This window comes from Lactuca sativa, chromosome 3 (assembly GCF_002870075.4).
Source record: "Lactuca sativa cultivar Salinas chromosome 3, Lsat_Salinas_v11, whole genome shotgun sequence".
NCBI lineage: Eukaryota > Viridiplantae > Streptophyta > Magnoliopsida > Asterales > Asteraceae > Lactuca > Lactuca sativa.
The window spans coordinates 146778858-146798240 of record NC_056625.2 but is presented as its reverse complement, the minus strand read 5'-3'; the positions used below and the strand labels follow the sequence as shown (position 1 = coordinate 146798240).

The 19383-nt window shown below is 37.5% G+C and overlaps 1 protein-coding gene across 3 annotated transcripts; it reads left to right on the top strand.

Annotated features, from left to right (window-relative positions):
• Positions 1–13828: 13828 nt before the first annotated feature.
• Positions 13829–18843, top strand: LOC111881403 (CDPK-related protein kinase). Of its 3 annotated transcripts, none has more exons than XR_002846818.3 (11): positions 13829–14590; positions 14749–14879; positions 15005–15046; positions 15148–15256; positions 15359–15437; positions 15700–15996; positions 16083–16195; positions 16854–16961; positions 17084–17146; positions 17782–17975; positions 18469–18535. XR_002846818.3 is itself a non-coding variant. In XM_023877797.3 (11 exons), the coding sequence occupies exons 1-11, from the start codon at positions 14057–14059 to the stop codon at positions 18607–18609; spliced, it is 1785 nt and encodes a 594-aa protein (XP_023733565.1). In that variant the 5' UTR covers positions 13832–14056; the 3' UTR covers positions 18610–18843. The 3 variants fall into 3 exon arrangements, 1 of the variants encoding a protein (XP_023733565.1); XR_002846821.3 differs by having other exon boundaries at positions 13830–14590; positions 17894–17975; positions 18469–18609; XM_023877797.3 differs by having other exon boundaries at positions 13832–14590; positions 17808–17975; positions 18469–18843.
• Positions 18844–19383: the final 540 nt, after the last annotated feature.

Here is a 19383-nt window from a genome sequence, read left to right as displayed (position 1 = left end):
CAACTAGTCTCTTACTCTTGTCTCTCAATATCCTTATCCCTAGGATATAAGTAGCTTCCCTAAGGTCCTTCATAGCGAAACACTTCCCAATCCAGGACTTAATCTCCTGCAAGGTTGGGATGTCATTTCCTATGAGTAGTATGTCATCCACATACAACACCAAAAAGCTAACTATACTCCCACTAGCCCTAACATATACACATGACTCATCCTCGCTCCTCGAAAAGCCAAACTCTTTGACTTTCTCATCAAAACAAAGATTCCATCTACGAGATGCTTGGTTCAACCCATAAATGGATTTCTCGAGCTTACACACCCTATTAGGGTACTTTGCATCGACAAAACCCTCTGGATGATCCATGTAAACATCCTCAACGAACTTTCCATTAAGGAAAGCGGTTTTGACATCCAATTTCCATATCTCATAATCATAAAATGCAGCTATGGCTAGCATAACTCTAGACTTAATCTTCGCTACTAGTGAGAAGGTCTCATAGTCAACTCTAGGAGTTTGAGTAAAGCCCTTCGTAACCAGTCGCGCTTTGTAAGTGTGTACTTTCCCATCCATGTCGGTCTTCTTCTTGAAGATCCATTTGCACCTAATTGTCTTACGACCCAGTACATTTTCAACCAAGTTCCAAACTTGATTGTCATACATGGACTGAATCTCATTGTCTATAGCCTCCTTCCATTTGGTAGACTCAGGGCCTGCCATGGCTTCCCTATAATTATTAGGTTCATCCAAATTTATCAGTGTAATATCACTGATAAATGTATCACCTTCAGTAGTGGTGTGATAACCATACTAAAACTCATGTGTGTTCCTAACTCTAGCGGAACACCTAAGAGGAACATACTCATCTATCGGCTCAATATGAGTTTCCTCCTCAGGTTGGTCGCTAGTGTTTGAGGTTCCTTCACCACTTGAATCTTGAAGCTCTTCAAGGTCAATTTGCCTCCCACTGCTTCCTTGGCTTATGAACTCTCTCTCACGAAAGACTCCTCTTCTAGCTACAAAGACCACATTCTCATTGTGTCTGTAAAAGAGGTAACCAAAGGATCTTTGTGGGTAGCCGATGAAAATACACCTCTCACTTCGAGGTTCGAGCTTATCATGAGACTCACACCTCACGAAGGCCTTGCAACCCCAAATCATGATGTGGTCCAAATTGGGAACTTTCCTAGTCCACATATCATGAGGTGTTTTGGAAACCTTTTTAGTAGGGACTAGATTCAGGACATGGGCAACAATCTCTAAGACATACCCCTAGAATGAGATTGGTAACGAAGCTCGACTCATCATGGAATGAACCATATCCAACAAGGTTCGATTGCACCTCTCAGCCACACCATTAAGTTGTGGTGTCCTGGGAGGTGTCAATTGTGAGATAATCCCACATTCCTTAAGATAGTCAAGGAACTCGATACTAAGATACTCTCCTCCCCGATCGGATCGGAGCATCTTGATGTTCCTGCCCAATTGATTCTCCACTTCCTTCTTAGACTCTTTGAACTTTTCAAAGGTTTCTGACTTATGCATGATTAAGTATATATGTATCCATATCTACTATAATCATCAGTAAAAGTAACATAATAGCGATTAGCATCCCTTGTGGCAGTTTTGAAGGGTGCACAAACATCAGTGTGTATGAGGTCCAACAAACCCTCACTCCTCTCACAAGTACCAGTGAAGTGTGACTTTTTCATTTTTCCAAGTAAACAAGAGTCGCAACTATCACCCGACTTTAGGTCAAATGATTCCAAAACTCCAGCCTTTTGGAGTTGGCCTATGCACTTCTTGTTAACATGTCCAAGTCGACAATGCCACAAGTATGCTTTGTCTAAACAATTTGAAGAATCCATACACAACACATTATTTCCTAGATTATCTACAACATTCACAACTTCATATACGCCATCACAAGGTAATGCTTTAAAGTAAAATACATCATTGTAATAAACATTAATGGCACCATTATCATTATCAAATGAAAAAGTAAACCCTTGTTTGTACAAGCCATGAAAGGAAATAATATTTCTCGCTATTTCAGACGAGTAACAACATTTATTCAAATCTAACATTAACCCGTTATTAAGAATTAAAGAATAAACTCCTATCTTGGTAACATGTGATGCTTTCCTATTCCCCATGATTAAGTTTATCTTCCCGTGCTCCACTTTCTCACTTCTTCTTAGGCCCTGCAAATCGGTACAAATGTGAATACCACAACCTATATCAAGCACCCAAGAGTTAGTACGCAATGAGTTATTAGACAATATAGTGTAAATACCTGAATGGGTGTGTTTAACTTTCCCATCCTTTACATCCTGCAAGTATTTGGGGCAGCTTCGCTTCCAGTGCCCCTTTTCCTGGCAGTAGAAGCATTGTGCTTCCTTCGGGTTTGAAGAAGGAGGAATGGAACCTTTCTTGCTTCCACTTGAAGAGGAGCCATCAAGAGACTTTCCCTTGGTACCCTTCGAAGGGGTCTTCCTATTCTTCCCCTTTCCTTGCCCAATTGCCAAAATAGGAGCAGTAGTAGGAGTAGGAGTAACAACTGATTTACTTTTAAGGCCACTTTTAGCGGTCCTTAAAAGTCCTTGAAGCTTAGTTAGTCTGACTTCCTCCTTTTTCATATAATAAGTCATACGAAACTGATCATAACTTGGAGGTAAGGAAAGGAAAATGATATCAATCTCCATGTCCTTAGGGAAGTCCACATTAAGCTTCAATAACCGGTCCACGAACCTTTACATTTCTGCAAGTGACCGGTGAGGGACTCTCCCTCCTTCATCCTAGTTGTTATCATGGAGGAAATGATTTCATACCTCTCCTGACGAGCACTCTGATGGTACTTATCCATCAGATCCTGGTGCATCTCAAAAGGGTAGAAATCTTCATAGGATTTCTGGAGTTCTGTTGTCATTATGGCCAACATGATGCAAGACACCTTAGTGACATCTTTCTCATGGGTAGTGTACTTAGCAATCTCCTCAGGAGTAGCAGTCGACTCATCGATAACCTGTAGCTCCTTATCGAGGACATACTCTTTGCCCTCATAGCGAGTAATCATTATGATGTTCCTAATCCATTCATTGAAATTGGAACCATCAAAAGTGACTTTCCCACACAAGTTCATTAAGGAAAAGGAGCCTGTAGGGTTTGAGCCAGTAGTAGTGTTGGAAGACATCTGAAAGAAAGAAAGACAAATTTTATTAGATAAAGAGTCCTTAATAAGTCACCCAAATGAAATATTAAGGCTAGGACCTAACAAACCATTTATAGTTGAAAGAGGGATGCCGTAATCCAAGCTATAAAATATTTGAAGGTAGGTAAATGATAATTTACCAATTTCCACCACAAAAACGAAATAGATTATTAAGTTTTATTGGATTTGAAATTCCTAGATCTTTTGAGATACATTGAACATTCAATGGCATGTTTGAATCTCAATTATGCCCTCTCAAGTTTGTGACTGGGATACCAAGGATCACAAACAAGGTGTGAATAACCATGCAAATTGACTTGGTACCCTTAACTTTTATCACCTAATCGATGTACCGGTTAACCACACGCGCTCGAGCGATCTATGATAAAATTAAGTTACCCTTTGCCACTCTTACTGTTCCTTGTTAGTGTGTCGGTTAACCACACGCGCTCCACTAACGACTTGGTATGGTACAAAGTGTAATTTCATTGGTTAACACCTTTTTCACATTTTCCTAAAGTAACTAAGATTGGGAATTATTAAAGTATAGTTACTTTATAATTTCATTATACTTTTAATGAGCATTAAGGTCCTATCCTACCCGTTCGGCTAACGACCCTCCACCAGTCAAGGAAGCGGTGGGTGAGAGTGGACACCCATTAAATTGCCATTTTATAGGCAGTAACCTTATACCCCCCCCCCTTATAGACCGGCTTCGTGAATGAGGCCTACTAACGGTAAGTGTAACATCCCGAAATTCAAGCCCAAAAATTTCATTTTTGATTAATTAATTCATAAAACATTCATTAGAAAATATTGTATAAACACGTCATCTCAAAACCAAGTATCATATTTGAAACCCACAACCATGAACAAATGTCATATCAGAGTACAATCCCAGAAAACACCGTGTGGAAATCAAATGTGAGTATGTGTGAGGCCATGCTACGCCGCCGGCTCTTTCCCCTTGGATGAAGAGGTACCTGAAACCAAAAACTGAAACCGTAAGCACAAAGCTTAGTGAGTTCCCCCATCACACCACATACCATACAATACAATCGGTATCTTTCAACCGATAATCATCATCAGTATCTTTCAACCGGTAACCGTCATCGGTATCTTTCAACCGGTAACTGGGGGACTATTCCACCCCCTACAACTAGCATACAATAGCGAGATATAAACACACATTCAGACATATCCGGGTACTGACCTACCCCTTGGTCCTAAGGACCACTGTCAGGGAAACTATCCCTATCATGTAACATATCATACAGATATAACTCATAACCAAACGCATACCAGACCAAGATAAATTATCACAAAGACAATTATCTTCTAAATAATCCTCAATGGTGGGCCGAAATTGTGGCCTTAGACCCACCCCTACTGGAAGGTGACTCACCTCATAGCTGCTGAACTGTACGGGAATCCTCTGACTGTTGCCGCTGCTGCTCCGGAAATCCTCCGACTATAATTCCCAAAAAACACTTAGCCAGAAACTGACATCTACCCTTAGGGTAAAATGACCATTTTACCCCTTGACCAAGTCAAAGTCAAAGTCAACTTCCAGTTGACCTGACTCGCCGAGTTGGCTCGCCAACTCGCCGAGTCCCTATCCTTTCATCAGACCTCATACCCGTCTCTACTCGTCGAGTTAGGTGATGATTCGACGAGTTTTCCTTCTAAATGAACACCGACTGAATCCACATCCGACTCGCCGAGTTGTATGAACAACTCGTCGAGTTCATCATCAACTGATACTCATGTCCTGTCTTGACTCGCCGATTTGTATGAAAAACTCGTCGAGTTACTCTTCCTCTTATGAACACGTTCTGTCCTCGACTCGCCAAGTTGATGAACAACTCGCCGAGTACCATGAAGATTGTCTTGGACTCGCCGAGTCCGTTCATGCACTCGCCGAGTACCATGAATTCCCAGAACACTTTGCTTAGTCCAGAACGTTGGGTCACTCCCCGGGACTCCCAAAACCCTTCCACACTCAACTGGTCCTTATGACCCTCACTGATATGGGACCAAAACCCTTGGACTCACCGAGTCCAGGAAATGGACTCGCCGAGTCTATCACATTCCTTACTAAGAACTTCGATTTCTAATGTACAACACTTAACCAAATGATAGATCCAGGCCCCTAAACTCGATCTAGCACGTAAAGTTACAAACTTTACGTGCATGGATGGGACATTAGAGCTTAAAAGGCTCTAAAATGGTTCTTTTGTTGCATGGTGCCTTCCTTGGTGCAAAAAGCAACCTAGATCTGACTTGTGGATCATAGAATGACATGATACAGAAGCCCAAACCCCCAACCATGTTTGCAAACATGGTTGGCCACCAAAAATGGCTTATAAAAGCCCTAAATCACCTCAAAGAGGGATCTAACAAATGAATGAGCAAGGTTCAGACTGTATACCATCCAAAGACTGAAAATGATGAACCAAACTCGAATCCTTCAGTCCCCTCTTGATCCTTCTATGCTCTTCCTTCTTCCTTGAGATCAAAACTCACAAGAATCACTCAAAAGGCCTTAGATCCTCTCAAAAACGACAACTATGAAGTTTTCTTGTTGCACAAGTCGAAGTGGAATATCGTAGATTATGAAAATGGTGGAATGATATGGGATATTTATAGTTGAAGGGAGATGGAATTAATATGGAATATTAGATTTGGATTGGAATAAGGAAACTAATGGTGGCTTAGTGATTAAGCAAATAAAAATAGGGTAAGTGGTACTTAGGGAATAAGTAACTTGGAGGGAAGTTCCATCCAGCTTTTATGCTTCATATTCAAGGGATATTTTGGATAAGATAAATGCGGAATTAGCAAAAAGGCCCTCTCACATACGTCGTAGGACATTTCGTCTAGTTTTCAGAACATTTTGAATCTAGTCAATTGGACTTATGGCTCATCAGATATACCCGAAACACTGAAGAGGGGTCAATCTGACAATAATATCCTTTTTGCATCTTTTCAGCTCCATTCTCTTCCTTTTGCATTCCAGCTCCCATTTTAATTGTAATTGAATCTTTCAAAGCATGTTAAGTATCTTTTAGTTCTAAATAACATAAAAACATATTATAAAATAATAAGAAAACATCATAATTATATGTATAAAATAGACGTTATCAGTTAGGAATGCACCTGAGCATTATTATGGGTTCCATATTACTGCGGAAGGTGAGAGACTTATCAGTGATGAGACATTGGTAAGTCTAGATGAACCTAATAGTTACGTGGAAGCCATGGCGGGCCCCGAGTCTACCAAATGGAAAGAGGCAATGGACAGCGAGATACAGTCCATGTATGACAATCAAGTTTTGAACTTGGTTGACAATGTACCAGGTCGTAAGACAGTTGGGTGCAAATGGATCTTCAAGAAGAAGACCGACATGGATGGTAATGTACACACATATAAGGTGCGATTGGTTGCAAAGGGCTTTTCTCAAACTCCGGGAGTTGATTATGATGAGACCTTTTCACCAGTAGCAAAGATTAAGTCCATTAGGGTCCTGTTAGCCATCGCTGCATTTCATGATTATGAAATATGGCAAATGTATGTCAAAACCACCTTCCTTAATGGAAGTTTGGCTGAGCATGTTTACATGAGTCAGCCAGAGGGTTCTGTCAGTACAGAGTACCCTAATAGAGTGTGTAGACTCGAGAAATCCATTTATGGATTGAAACAGGCACCTCGAAGATGGAATCTTTAAATGTCAAAGAATTTGGCTTTTCAAGGAGTGAAGATGAATCTTGTGTCTCTGTCAAGGCTAGTGGGAGTACAGTCAGTTTTTTGGTCTTGTATGTGGATGACATACTACTCATAGGAAATGACATCCCAACCCTGCAGGAAGTGAAGTCCTGGCTTGGGAAGTCTTTCTCTATGAAAGACCTAGGAGAAGCTGTCTATATTCTAGGGATAAGGATTATGAGAGACCTGAGTAAAAGACTAATTGGACTTAGTCAGAGTACTTACTTGGAGAAGGTGCTGAAAAGATTCAGCATGCAGGACTCCAAGAGAGGAGACTTACCCATCCAGAGTAACGCCAGACTGAGTAAAACTTAAAGCCCGCGTACTGAGGCCGAGATAGCAGAAATGAGTCGAGTACCTTATGCTTCTGCAGTAGGTTCGATCATGTATGCTATGACCTGTACTCGACCTGATGTAGCCTTTGCTTTGAGCATGGTCAGCAGATATCAGGGGAACCCTGGCAAGGCTCACTGGACTACGGTAAAGAATATCCTCAAGTACCTACGGAGGACTAAGGACTGGGTCCTTACCCTCGGTGTTAGTGATGAATTGAGAGTTATAGGGTATAGTGATGCTAGCTTTCAGACTGATAGGGATAATTTCCGCTCTCAGTCAAGCTGGGTCTTTACCTTAAACGGAGGAGCAATCACTTGGAAATGAACTTCATTGGAGACCTTGGAGTTGTACCAGCTATAAAGGAACCAGTGGAAATTTTCTATGATAGTGAAAGTGCAATTGCCTTAGCCAAGGAACCAAGGGATCACGGGAGATCCAGACAGATCGACAGAAAATACCATTTCATCAAACATCGAATAGAAGAAGGACTCCTCGTGGCAAAGAGGATATCATAGGATGAGAACCCAACAGATCCCCTCACGAATGGACTGAGTCGGGTTAAGCATCTTCAACATGCTCAGAGCATAGGGCTGAAGGATGATATTAGTTTTAGTAGTTAGATAATTTTGAAATTTGTAAAGTGTAATTGACATTTGATGATGAATAAAAGTTGTGTTTATTTATGAGTAAAGTGTTACTATCTTTTGTCAATCGTTTACTATATTTCTTTTGCAGGTTTTGACTTCTAGAATAATTATGTTTAGTATATCATATTATTCAAATTCTCCACAGTCGGTCATATGTTGGAAGTAGGTATAAATCAAGACTGTCATGAGTTGGTTGCAGAGGTCTAAGTTGCTGGACATGGCTACAACACTCATGAGTGCTTATAAGTTATGAGTATTGGATTCAACCCACGCTCACTGATATCACTTCATGGACTTTATCTCGCGTGATCGTGAGACGGTAATATCATATAAGTCTTCAAACCTAGAGATATGACTTATTGCCTATGAGTTGGTTATGCATTGATCGTATGAAAACCGCATTGGTAACTCGATGTTATAAAACATACTTTTGTGTGTGATTCAAAAAGTAGTAGAATAAGCATATGAGTCGAAGTTTATCTGTTCCTTCTTGGATTAGAAGCGATATCTGGGCCCCTCGATGATTTTGTTTTGACCTATGTACCGGGACCGGTCAGAACCGAATTGATGTGTTCAATTTAGTTCTATGCAAACAAATCAAAAATCGGGAAACAAACTGCTGGACAATAAGTAAGACATTGTTCCATGTATTTGTCCGACTGATATCTAGAACAGAGGATTATATGATCACTTATCTTAAATGGTGTAACATCATCTTCTCAGTTACGAGAGACCTTGAAAGAGCTACGATTGCTGATTAGTTCCTGAAGTCATACTTGCAGTTATAGTTATTAGACTTATCCAAGTGGGAGACTGTTGGATAAGGTGTCTAAGTCCATAACTATATTTGGTATGTACTTGACCCGACCCGACATGGTCCATTTGGGTTGCATGGAATCATGCATTTGGATAGACTAAATGAGAGAAATAACACTTGTGGTTTATTAATATATTATAAGTTCTAATATATTAATAGTATTATTTAATTAGTATTAATCAAAAATTAATTTGGAATTAATTAAGTGATCAAAAGATGATGAATTAAATATGTGGGTTGATTATGTAAATCATCCATAACTTGTATAGTGGGCTAATGCTCCATGGATTATCAAGTTGGGTTAAAACCCATAGGATGCTCCAGGGATGCTCCATGGGAGTTACAACCCCATGGGTCATGGAAATGAAGAGTCATGTCACATTAGGGTTTACATGGTGTAACCCTAGATGTGACACACTATAAAAGGAACATGATATCATCCAAAGTCGGCCACTAGAAGCATAAGAGACGGCAAGTCGATTTTTGCAAGTGTTATACATTCTCTCAAAGTTATTCCAAAGCATTTGGTGTTGTGTGAAACATTTGAGGCATCACACTTGGGGTGCTAGGCTCTCAAGTTTTTCAAGGAATCAAACCAACTACAAGGTATGTAATTCTAGCCATCTTTTATGTTAAAAGTTCCCCATGTATGCTAGATAGGATTATGAACCTTGGAAATCATATTTTGCATGTCTTTTAGACAAACATAGATCCAAGGTTTTCTACGGTTGCATGTACACTTAGGGGTGTTAGAATGCTCATAACACATCAAAGGGACGCATAGTTTAAGTGACCTACTCGATGAGTTGGGAGGCCTCAACTCGACAATTAGGCTGGCAGAAATGAAACCCAAATTTTCAGGGATTTATATCCTATTTAAAGGCCTTAATGTTTCATTAAGGCCTCCCTCGTCGTTCCCTCCGGCCAGTAAAGTCCTAATTCGTGCTTTCTATCATTTTGAGTGTGTGAGAGTGTAAAGAGTGTTTTCTTTGGTGCTTTCTTGAAGGAGCTTGAAGTTTGGTGTTGCTTAGTTGAAGGGAGATGCTTTGGATCCAGGAATTCCTCTATTTGTGGTAGCCATATTAAGGTCTAAAGTCGATACCTTGACCATTTATTAAATAGATCTCTTCATTGAGAAGTTTATGGCCTTTAGTAGCTTATTTTGGAGTCATTCTTGGATTTGAGCATGTATTGAAGTAATGACTTTAGATCTAGACATTTAATGGCATTTTGAGACTTAAAGTTGCCAGCTTTATCAAGTCTTGGCGCTCCTCCATGCCCTAGGTCTCTTATGAAGCTTAGTTTTAGTATTATTAGCCTCTTGATACCATGCATGGACGTAAAATTAGCAACTTTACGTGGTATATCAGCCCTAGGGGACCATATCTATGGTTTGGAGGCATTAGACTCGCTTGGAAGTGACTGTATGAGTTAAGACTACGAAAAATAGACGAGTTGCTTCTCCAACTCAGCGAGTTGGATTGTGGTCCCCCGACCTTTCTGAATTTGAGCAAACTCAGTGAGTTGTTGAGATGACTTGGTGAGTTGGCTGGGGTTTTCTTGGTTTTCTGAAGACGGAAGGACATCGATGAGTTGATAGATGCAATCGACGAGTTGGTTCAACATGGATTGTTGACCTTGAATTTGACCATGGTTGAACAAGTTTGACTTCTGAGGGCATTTTGAGTATTTCTGGATTTTGATGGATTGATCACTTGGTTCAGAGAGTGAGTAGAGCCGATTTCGGGACATAGACGTTTCAGCTATCATCTGACATTCGAGGTGAGTTTCCTCCTGTTTGAACGGGTTGAAGGCACCAATGCCAACCCGTATTTATGTTATGTGTTTCCAGATTACGATCCGATGCCGGGTGGTGCCCGATGAATGTTGGTATGCTTGATGTCTTCGTGATTCTCGCATGTGACTGCATTTGTATGTTTGCATATTACGATTCGATGTCGGGCGATGCTCGAGGAATGTCTGTGTGCTTTCCAGATTACGGTTCAATGCCGAGCGGGTCCCGAGGAATGTTTATATGTATGATTTTGGACTACGGTTCGATGCAGGGTGGTACCCGATGACTATGTGCATGTTTAGTTATACTTGTTGTCTTTGTGATACTTGTATGTGCCTGGTAGGGAGGTGAGTGTGGGCGGGGTCCCGTATCTCATCATTAGCTGAGTGTGGACGGGGTTCCATATCTCATCATTATCAAAGTAGGGGCAGGGCCCATAATAGGTGAGGTCTTAGCACTAGAGCATGTAGTATTGTGTATGATTCTTTATGTGCTACCATGATTATATGATATTGTTTGTATGTGTATAGAGGGCAAGGCCCAGTCATAGGTGGGGCCTGGGAGAAACAAATCTGTATACCGAGCAGGGCCTGATGCTGGATACTGTCCGATGCTGGGCGGGGGCCCAGTATATGTGGTTATGTGTATGGTGTGTGGTAGTTTGGGGAGACTCATTAAGCTTCATGCTTATGGTTTACAGTTTTGGTTTCTGGTACTTCTAGTTGCAAATAGAAGGGCTCGGGATGACTGCATTGCACACACCATGATGTTTAGGCTGGGATGTTTACTCTGATGTTTTGATTTGGAAACTTTGATAATAATGTTTTGAAATAATTTGACTCATGATTTGATGGAATGGTTTAATAACTACGGTTTTATATTTAATGGTTTAAAAGGAAACTTTTGGTCATGATTTTTGGGATGTTACATAGACTTCGTGAATCAAATAAGCAAAGTTACGCTGGTCACATACATATCTATCGTATGACCACCCGTTAAGAAGATAAAAGAGGACGTTCAATGGAGAACAAGAGTTCTTACCATCGCTAATACCTATGACTGGGGATGAAATATATAACAAGGTCAAATTTATAATTAATAAATGGAGGAAAGTATCTAAGGGCAATGGATCAGAATTCCAAAAGGTTTTGCTAGTAGAAATGGGAATATACCAAAAAAGTGAAAATCAAAGTAAGTGGGTAGTTCAGATGTTAGCCAACAAGATACCACATACTGGAAGAAATTTAATATATGGTATAGATGGATGAGGTATTGGCAACACAATTTGATTCCAAACTGTTTAGATTTATGCACATTACAAAGAATGTGGGAGAGAGTCTAGTCGGAACAATGCTGAACATTTCAAGGAAGATGAAAGATGGTTATAAAGCTCAATTGGATTTGGTGTATTATGGGTTAAAAACCAGAGTTACATCCTAAGAAAGACGGGAACAACGCCTCACTCCCCCAATAGGTTGCACATTGACAAAAGAGGAAAAGGATAAGTTCCTAGAAACTTTTTACCACTTTAGGGTTCCACAAGGGTATTGTTCTAATTTTTTCTAGTTTAGTGAGTCTGAAGGAAAGGAAGCTGACCAGACTCAAGTCACATAACTATCACATGCTCATGCAACAATTTTTGTCCATATCAATTAAGTATATTATGCATCCACCCACCATAGTTGCTATTACCAGGTTATGTTTCTTTTTCAAAATAATATGTAACAAAGAAATCAAAGTGAATGAGCTCGATAAGTTGGTAGAAGAGTTACATGTGACCTTAAGCCTTCTTGAGAAACAATTTCCACTATCATTTTTTGATGTGATGATTCACTTAATCGTTCACCTTACTAGAAAAGTAAAATTATGTGGTCCAATATTCTTTAATTGGATGTACCCATTCGATAGGTATATGAAGGTTATTAAGGGCCACATACAAAACAAAAATAGACCAGAAGGTTGCATTGCGGAAGCGAATGTTGCAAAAGAGACGATTGAGTTTTTTAGTGAATTCATAAAAAACATATATACTATTGGCCTTCCGCTTGAGAAGCATAACACAAGTAATGGAATTCAAAGAGGTGAAGATACGGATGAGACTCATCTACCATATGTTCTTTATGAATGTATGTATGGACGTTTTTTTATAAAGTCAAAAGTGTATGTTTGTGTGTGTGTGTATATATATATATATATATATATATATATATATATATATATATATATATATATATATAATTTTGAGTAAATTACTAAAATCGTCCCTATGGTTTGGTCAAAATTTCACGTTTGGTCCCTAACTTTTTTTTTGCACTCGGATCGTCCCTGTGGTTTGATTTTGTTGCGTTTTTTTGTCTCTTACATACATAAAGTTAGGGACCAAACGTGCAATTTTGACCAAACCATATGGACGAAAAATGCAACAAAATCAAACCACATGGACGATCCGAGTGCAAAAAAAAATGTTAGGGACCAAATGTGTTATTTTGACCAAACCATAGGGACGATTTCAGTAATTTACTCTATTATTTTTAACGAAAGTAATCTAAACGAAAATTATAGTAGACTCAAATATGAACACGTGGATATAAAAATCGTTAAATTTTGAATACTTATGAAAAAGTTACGACGTTCAGGACATAAGACTCAAGCACCAAGTAATCGAGGACGCAGTGGCCATAAGAATGAACAACCCCGAGCATCTCGTTAGTGATTATCCTATGTAGGATGTCGTGAGAAAAAACTTAAAGAAACCGTTCATAAGTACTGAACGTGATAAAAAACAACAAAGATTTATTTTGCAACAAAAAAATAATAAAGACTAAATGTGTAAAAGAATATTAAGAATAAATGCGTACAAAATGAGAAAAATATTACATATTAAGTCATTTTTTTCTGTTAACCGAGTATCCGATCATAAAAACTGAATATGTATATTTAAACAAGTTGCACACCTGTTAGGGTAAATATGAAAAAAAAAACTTAATGAATATACTTATTACTTTCTTTAAGTAATTGTCACTTCATATTAAAGATATGAACAAAAAAAAAACTTAATGAACAAAAATATACTTATTACTTTTTTTAAGTAATTATCACTTCATATTAAAGACAATTTAGTCGATGGTTGGACCACCAAATTGATGTTAAAACTACAATTTAATCGATGGTTGGACCACCAAATTGATGTTAAAACTTCAAAGTACCGTCATTAAATTTTCTTTAATTCTACTTTCCCATTGGTCAATTCATATCCAAACTATCTTTTTCGAAAAAAAAAAATTATATCAAAGTACATGATCATCACAAATTTTCATAAAACCAAAATTTTTATCATCAGGAAATCTGGTTCAAAATCTTGTCAACCAAAATCAAGATCTCACACTATCTACTACTCAAAAGAGTTTTTGATTTGCAATATTAACTCTTTAATTTTTTTCGTAATTGGAGTTCACATAAAAAGGGGCGACTTGCAAGAAACCTCCAACAATGGGCGTTTGTAGCTCCAAACCCTCGTCAAGAACCAAATTTTCCGGTCACCAAGAGACGAATATTCCGGCGAAAGACAGTGAAGGAAAAGAATCAGAGGATAAGATTAGCAAGAAAGGTGAGACTGAAGTAGGGAAAAAATCTCCATTTTTCCCGTTTTACAGTCCAAGTCCAGCTCACTATCTTTTCTCAAAAAAATCATCTCCGGCGCCGAATGCGAGCACTAATTCGACAACACCCAGAAGGTTCTTTAAACGGCCATTTCCGCCGCCGTCTCCGGCAAAGCACATTAAGGCGTTGGCGAGGCGGCATGGCTCCGTCAAGCCAAACGAGGTGGCGATACCTGATGTAAATGACGGAGAAAGGATTACTAGATTGGATAAAAGTTTCGGATTTTCGAAGCATTTTGGAAACAAATACGAGATTGGTGAAGAAGTAGGAAGAGGGCATTTTGGACATACTTGTAAAGCTAAGTTCAAGAAAGGGGAATTTAAGGGTCAAGAAGTAGCAGTCAAAATCATTCCAAAGTCAAAGGTTTGATTTTTGAACTCCAAGTTCTCATCATTTCCGACGATTATCATCAAAATTAGCGATTACCCTTGATCACGAGTGTGATTTGATCTACAATGGTGTAATCAGATCTGTAACACGCTTTGAATTTGATCAAATGAATTATATTTTTTTTTTCTCAGATGACAACAGCCATAGCCATCGAGGATGTGAGAAGGGAGGTAAAGATATTGAGAGCTTTGACTGGACATAACAACTTGGTGAAGTTTTACGATGCATATGAAGACAATGATAACGTCTATGTTGTAATGGAGTAAGAAATTAAATTTAAATTCATTTAATTTTTAGATAAAAGTGTCAATTAAGTCTTATCCTTTTACTAATTTGCCCCCATTTCCATTTTCGCAAGGCCTTATGCTTTCTTTGACTCGTTTTTAGGTTATGTAAAGGAGGTGAGCTTTTGGATAGAATACTTTCAAGGTATTATTATGTCTGTGACTTCGATTTTTTAAGCATATGGCACTTATTTTCCATTCAATTTATTCGTTAACAATCCATTAATAATAATTTTGAATTTATAGAGGTGGGAAATACACAGAGGATGATGCTAAAGTAGTGTTGATACAAATACTAAATGTGGTTGCATTTTGTCATCTTCAAGGTGTAGTGCATCGTGACTTAAAGCCAGAGGTGAGAGGTTTACTAATTTAAACATGTTTTAAACAAGTTATTTGTTTATATATTTCTTGTTTTTTTGAAACATCATTTGATGATTTATGGTTGTTGAATCAGAATTTCTTATTTACATCAAAGGATGAAAACTCACAACTAAAGGCCATAGATTTTGGCTTGTCGGATTTTGTAAAGCCAGGTAATTTCTATATACTATAATAAACAATGTCATCCAAATACAAAGCAATTTCCAATTCGGTAGATTTTCAAAAGATAATGCCCTAATAAGAAAAAAAAAAAACATTCCAATTAGTCAATTACACCACAATAATTGGATAAAATTTTCAAGGTCCAATGCTTTGAGGAGAAAAGATTTGAAAGTACAATGTTATAACAAAAGGAACCGAATGTAGGATGCTATAATACAAAACTACATGAAAGTATGTTGCTTTGATTTGTAGATGAAAGACTCAATGACATTGTGGGAAGTGCATACTATGTGGCACCCGAAGTGCTACATAGATCATATAGCACTGAGGCCGATGTATGGAGTATCGGTGTTATATCTTACATTCTTTTGTGTGGGAGTCGCCCTTTTTGGGCAAGAACCGAATCGGGAATCTTTCGAGCAGTGTTAAAAGCTCATCCAAGTTTTGATGAAGAACCATGGCCCACACTGTCCTTAGAGGCCAAAGATTTTGTTAAACGCTTATTGAATAAGGATCCTAGGAGACGAATGACAGCTGCTCAGGCATTAGGTACATGTTGTTTATGTCTTTTGGGTAGTCCTAGGTTAGGGGCATTTTGGTAATTTTGATTTGATTAGCATGAAATGTTGTTGTAGGTCATCCATGGATTAGAAATACTAATGATGTGAAAATGCCACTTGATGTCTCGATATTAAGACACATGAAGGGTTACATGCGTTCTTCTGCTCTTCGTAAATCGGCTTTACGTGTATGTTCTTTTAGTGTTCTATAAGATTCAAATTTAGTATTTTTAGTTTAAAAAAAAAGAAAGAAAGTAAGGTGCTATTTCTTTTCGACTTAATGGACTTAATGGCGTCTTTTTCTTTGTTTGTTTTTCCTCCCATTAAGTGACTTTTAGATAAAGTGTTGTCCAGATAAATGATACTTAAATAGTATTCGAGAAAATGACGAGACACATGGAGAAATGGTAGGAATATTAAAGAAGGGTAAATTTGTAAACAATAAGGACTTGGGAAAACATAGTTTTCTTGACTTTATGTATTAAGCCATTTTTTTGCATTAAGTAAAAAAAGAAACATCAATATATAGTTTACTAGATTAGGTACTAATCTCCCAATTAATTCCATTAAGTTAAAAAGAAACAACATCTTAATCCAATACGCTCTATACGGGTGTTTTTTTTCTTTACTTAATGCAGAAAAAAAATGGTTTCATAGAGAAAGTAAGGGGAATAAGGTTTTTCTATATTACAAATTCGTCATTATTTATTTTTTCCCTTCCATTTCCCCAAATATGCCGTCATTTTCTCACAAAATTTTCACACTTAATGAGAAAAAAAGAAACAAAACAAACACTAATTGAAATAGTCAATTTCGGTTATAGTTATAGGTTTCCCTTTTTTGCAGGCTTTAGTGAAGACCCTAACTAAAGATGAGTTGTTTTATCTAAAGGAGCAATTTTGTTTGTTAGAACCGAGCAAAAACGGATTTATAAGCATGGAGAATATCAAAGTGGTTGGCAACCAACACGACACTTTCCTTTCTTTTTCTTCATATGAAAAATAGTTTGTTTGTTTGTTTTTTTGTTTTTTTTTTTTTTTTGAAATATTGATCTTCACTTCTTATGAACTAATTAGGCCTTGATGAAGCATGCTACGGATGCCATGAAAGAGTCACGTGCCCATGATTTTCTAACATCGGTATGATCTTTAAGGCCCAAGTCTCTTATTTAGAACAAGACAAAACAAAACAGGTTATATTGTGTTTAGCACTAGGACTGATGTCAATAGGACAAAAATAGCAGTTATTAGTTCAACCCTAAGAGGTGGAACAAAGTGTGTTAACGAGACAAAAATTGTTTATTTATATCCCTTTCTAAAAGGTGGGACATTGGACTGATGTTAATGAGACAAAAAGTAATTTTTTTGTTTCACCCAAAAAGGTGGAACATGGACCGATGTCAATGGGACAAAAATTGTAATTTTTAGTCACACCTAAGAGGTGGAATGATAATAAGACAAAAAAATGCAAGTTTTTCTCTTTCTAAAAGGTGGGACATGGAGAATGAGACAAAAAAATGCACTCTTTTTGCCCCACTCAAAAAGGTGAAACAAGGTGGGACAAAAATTGTAATTTTTTGTGTCACCCAAAAATTGCAAGTGGTCCCACCTAAAAAGGTGGGACATGAATGGAACAAAATTAAAGTGTTTTTGGAAATAGCCTTAGAAAGCTTGTCCAAATCTAGTGATGTTTTGTCCTATTGAACAAATGCAACATAAGTAAAGGACTTTAAGATTCATCATTTGATTACATATTGTATTCTTTAAACTTTTAGATGAATATAAAATCACCCATATGCAGCTTAATGCGCTTCAATATAGAAAAATGGAGTTTGATGAATTTTGTGCTTCTACTATAAGTGTTCATCAACTTGAGGCTCTTGATAGATGGGAGCAACATGCTCGATGTGCATATGAATTATTTGACAAAGATGGCAATAGGGCTATCATGATTGAAGAACTAGCTTCAGTAAGTTTAGAATTCGGTTTTCTTCCATATTTTTTATAACATATTTTGAACCAAAATGGTTTTGAGGGGAGTATGCTACTTTCATTTCTTTCTATTACAACATTGTCCTTGGAAAATTTTACCAAATTATTTGGGTGAATTTTTCAACGTACAATGTCTTAATAAGAATAAAATTGAAATTACGATTTTAAAATTGGGTAGATTTTTCAAAGTACAATGTTGTAAACTTGTAATAGGTGATAATGAAATTAGGATACTATAATAAACAAATAAATGAAACTATGTTGCTATTTCTTTCTTTTAGCCACAAATTCTATTGCTACAATCATTTTTGTGATGATCTTTCTTTTTTACTTGGTGAAAGTTTACATCTTTATCACTTTCTCTTAAAGACCCACTTTCCAAATATCAAAAAAGCTCAACTTGAAGATCTTTTTCCAAATGGGATTCTGTTTTCTTGAATCTTTATCAACTATTTTTGGGGATTTTTCAGGAACTTGGCCTTGGTCCATCAGTTTCTGTTCATTCTGTATTGCATGATTGGATTAGGCACACTGATGGAAAGCTTAGTTTCCTAGGGTTTGTGAAATTGTTACATGGTGTGTCTAGTCGCACCCTTGCCAAAGCTCGGTAACTTTTTGGAGGGCAAATTTGGCATTTCTGATTTCTTCCAACTGTAAATCTGTAAAATTTGTTGGATTTGCAGGTGAGAGTAGTAAGTAAATTTGTTTGTTTATATGTAATTTTCTTACCGATTTCTGAAGAACATGCATTCGATTGGCATTGTATCATCAAATGTTTCATGTTCTTGTATGAATATTCTAATCCATTGATTTCTACATTATATTATTAACTCTATGTTATTATATCATGTGAGTTATTTTAGCAAGTCACAAGATAATCTTTTTGGTTTGTTGAATGTAAGTTTTTTTATTAGTCTTTATTATGAATCCACTAGTAATATTCCATGGGAAAGAATGTTGCTCAATAGTGATAACATAGTATACCCCCAAATGCTAGAAATGTTATACAACCAACCAAACAATGTACACTTTTAGAGTATTGGATTCATGTACATGATATAAAAACTCTTTGACATATTGTCCTTTTAATAGGCTTAAAAATTATGTTATCAACATAAACTTGTACAAGAATGATGTTAGGTTTCAACCTTTTCACAAAAAATGACTATCAATCACACCCCTCGTGTAGCTAGCCACTTGCAACAAGGAATTTAGATAAAGTGTCATGCTAAACTGTGGAGTATGTTCGAGGCCATAAAGAGCTTTGTCAACTTTGTAGACATGATTAGGGAAAAATAGATCTTCAAAACCTAGATGTTTTACATAAACCTTTTCATCAATCTTACCATTCAAAAATGCACACTTTACATCCGTTTGATATATTT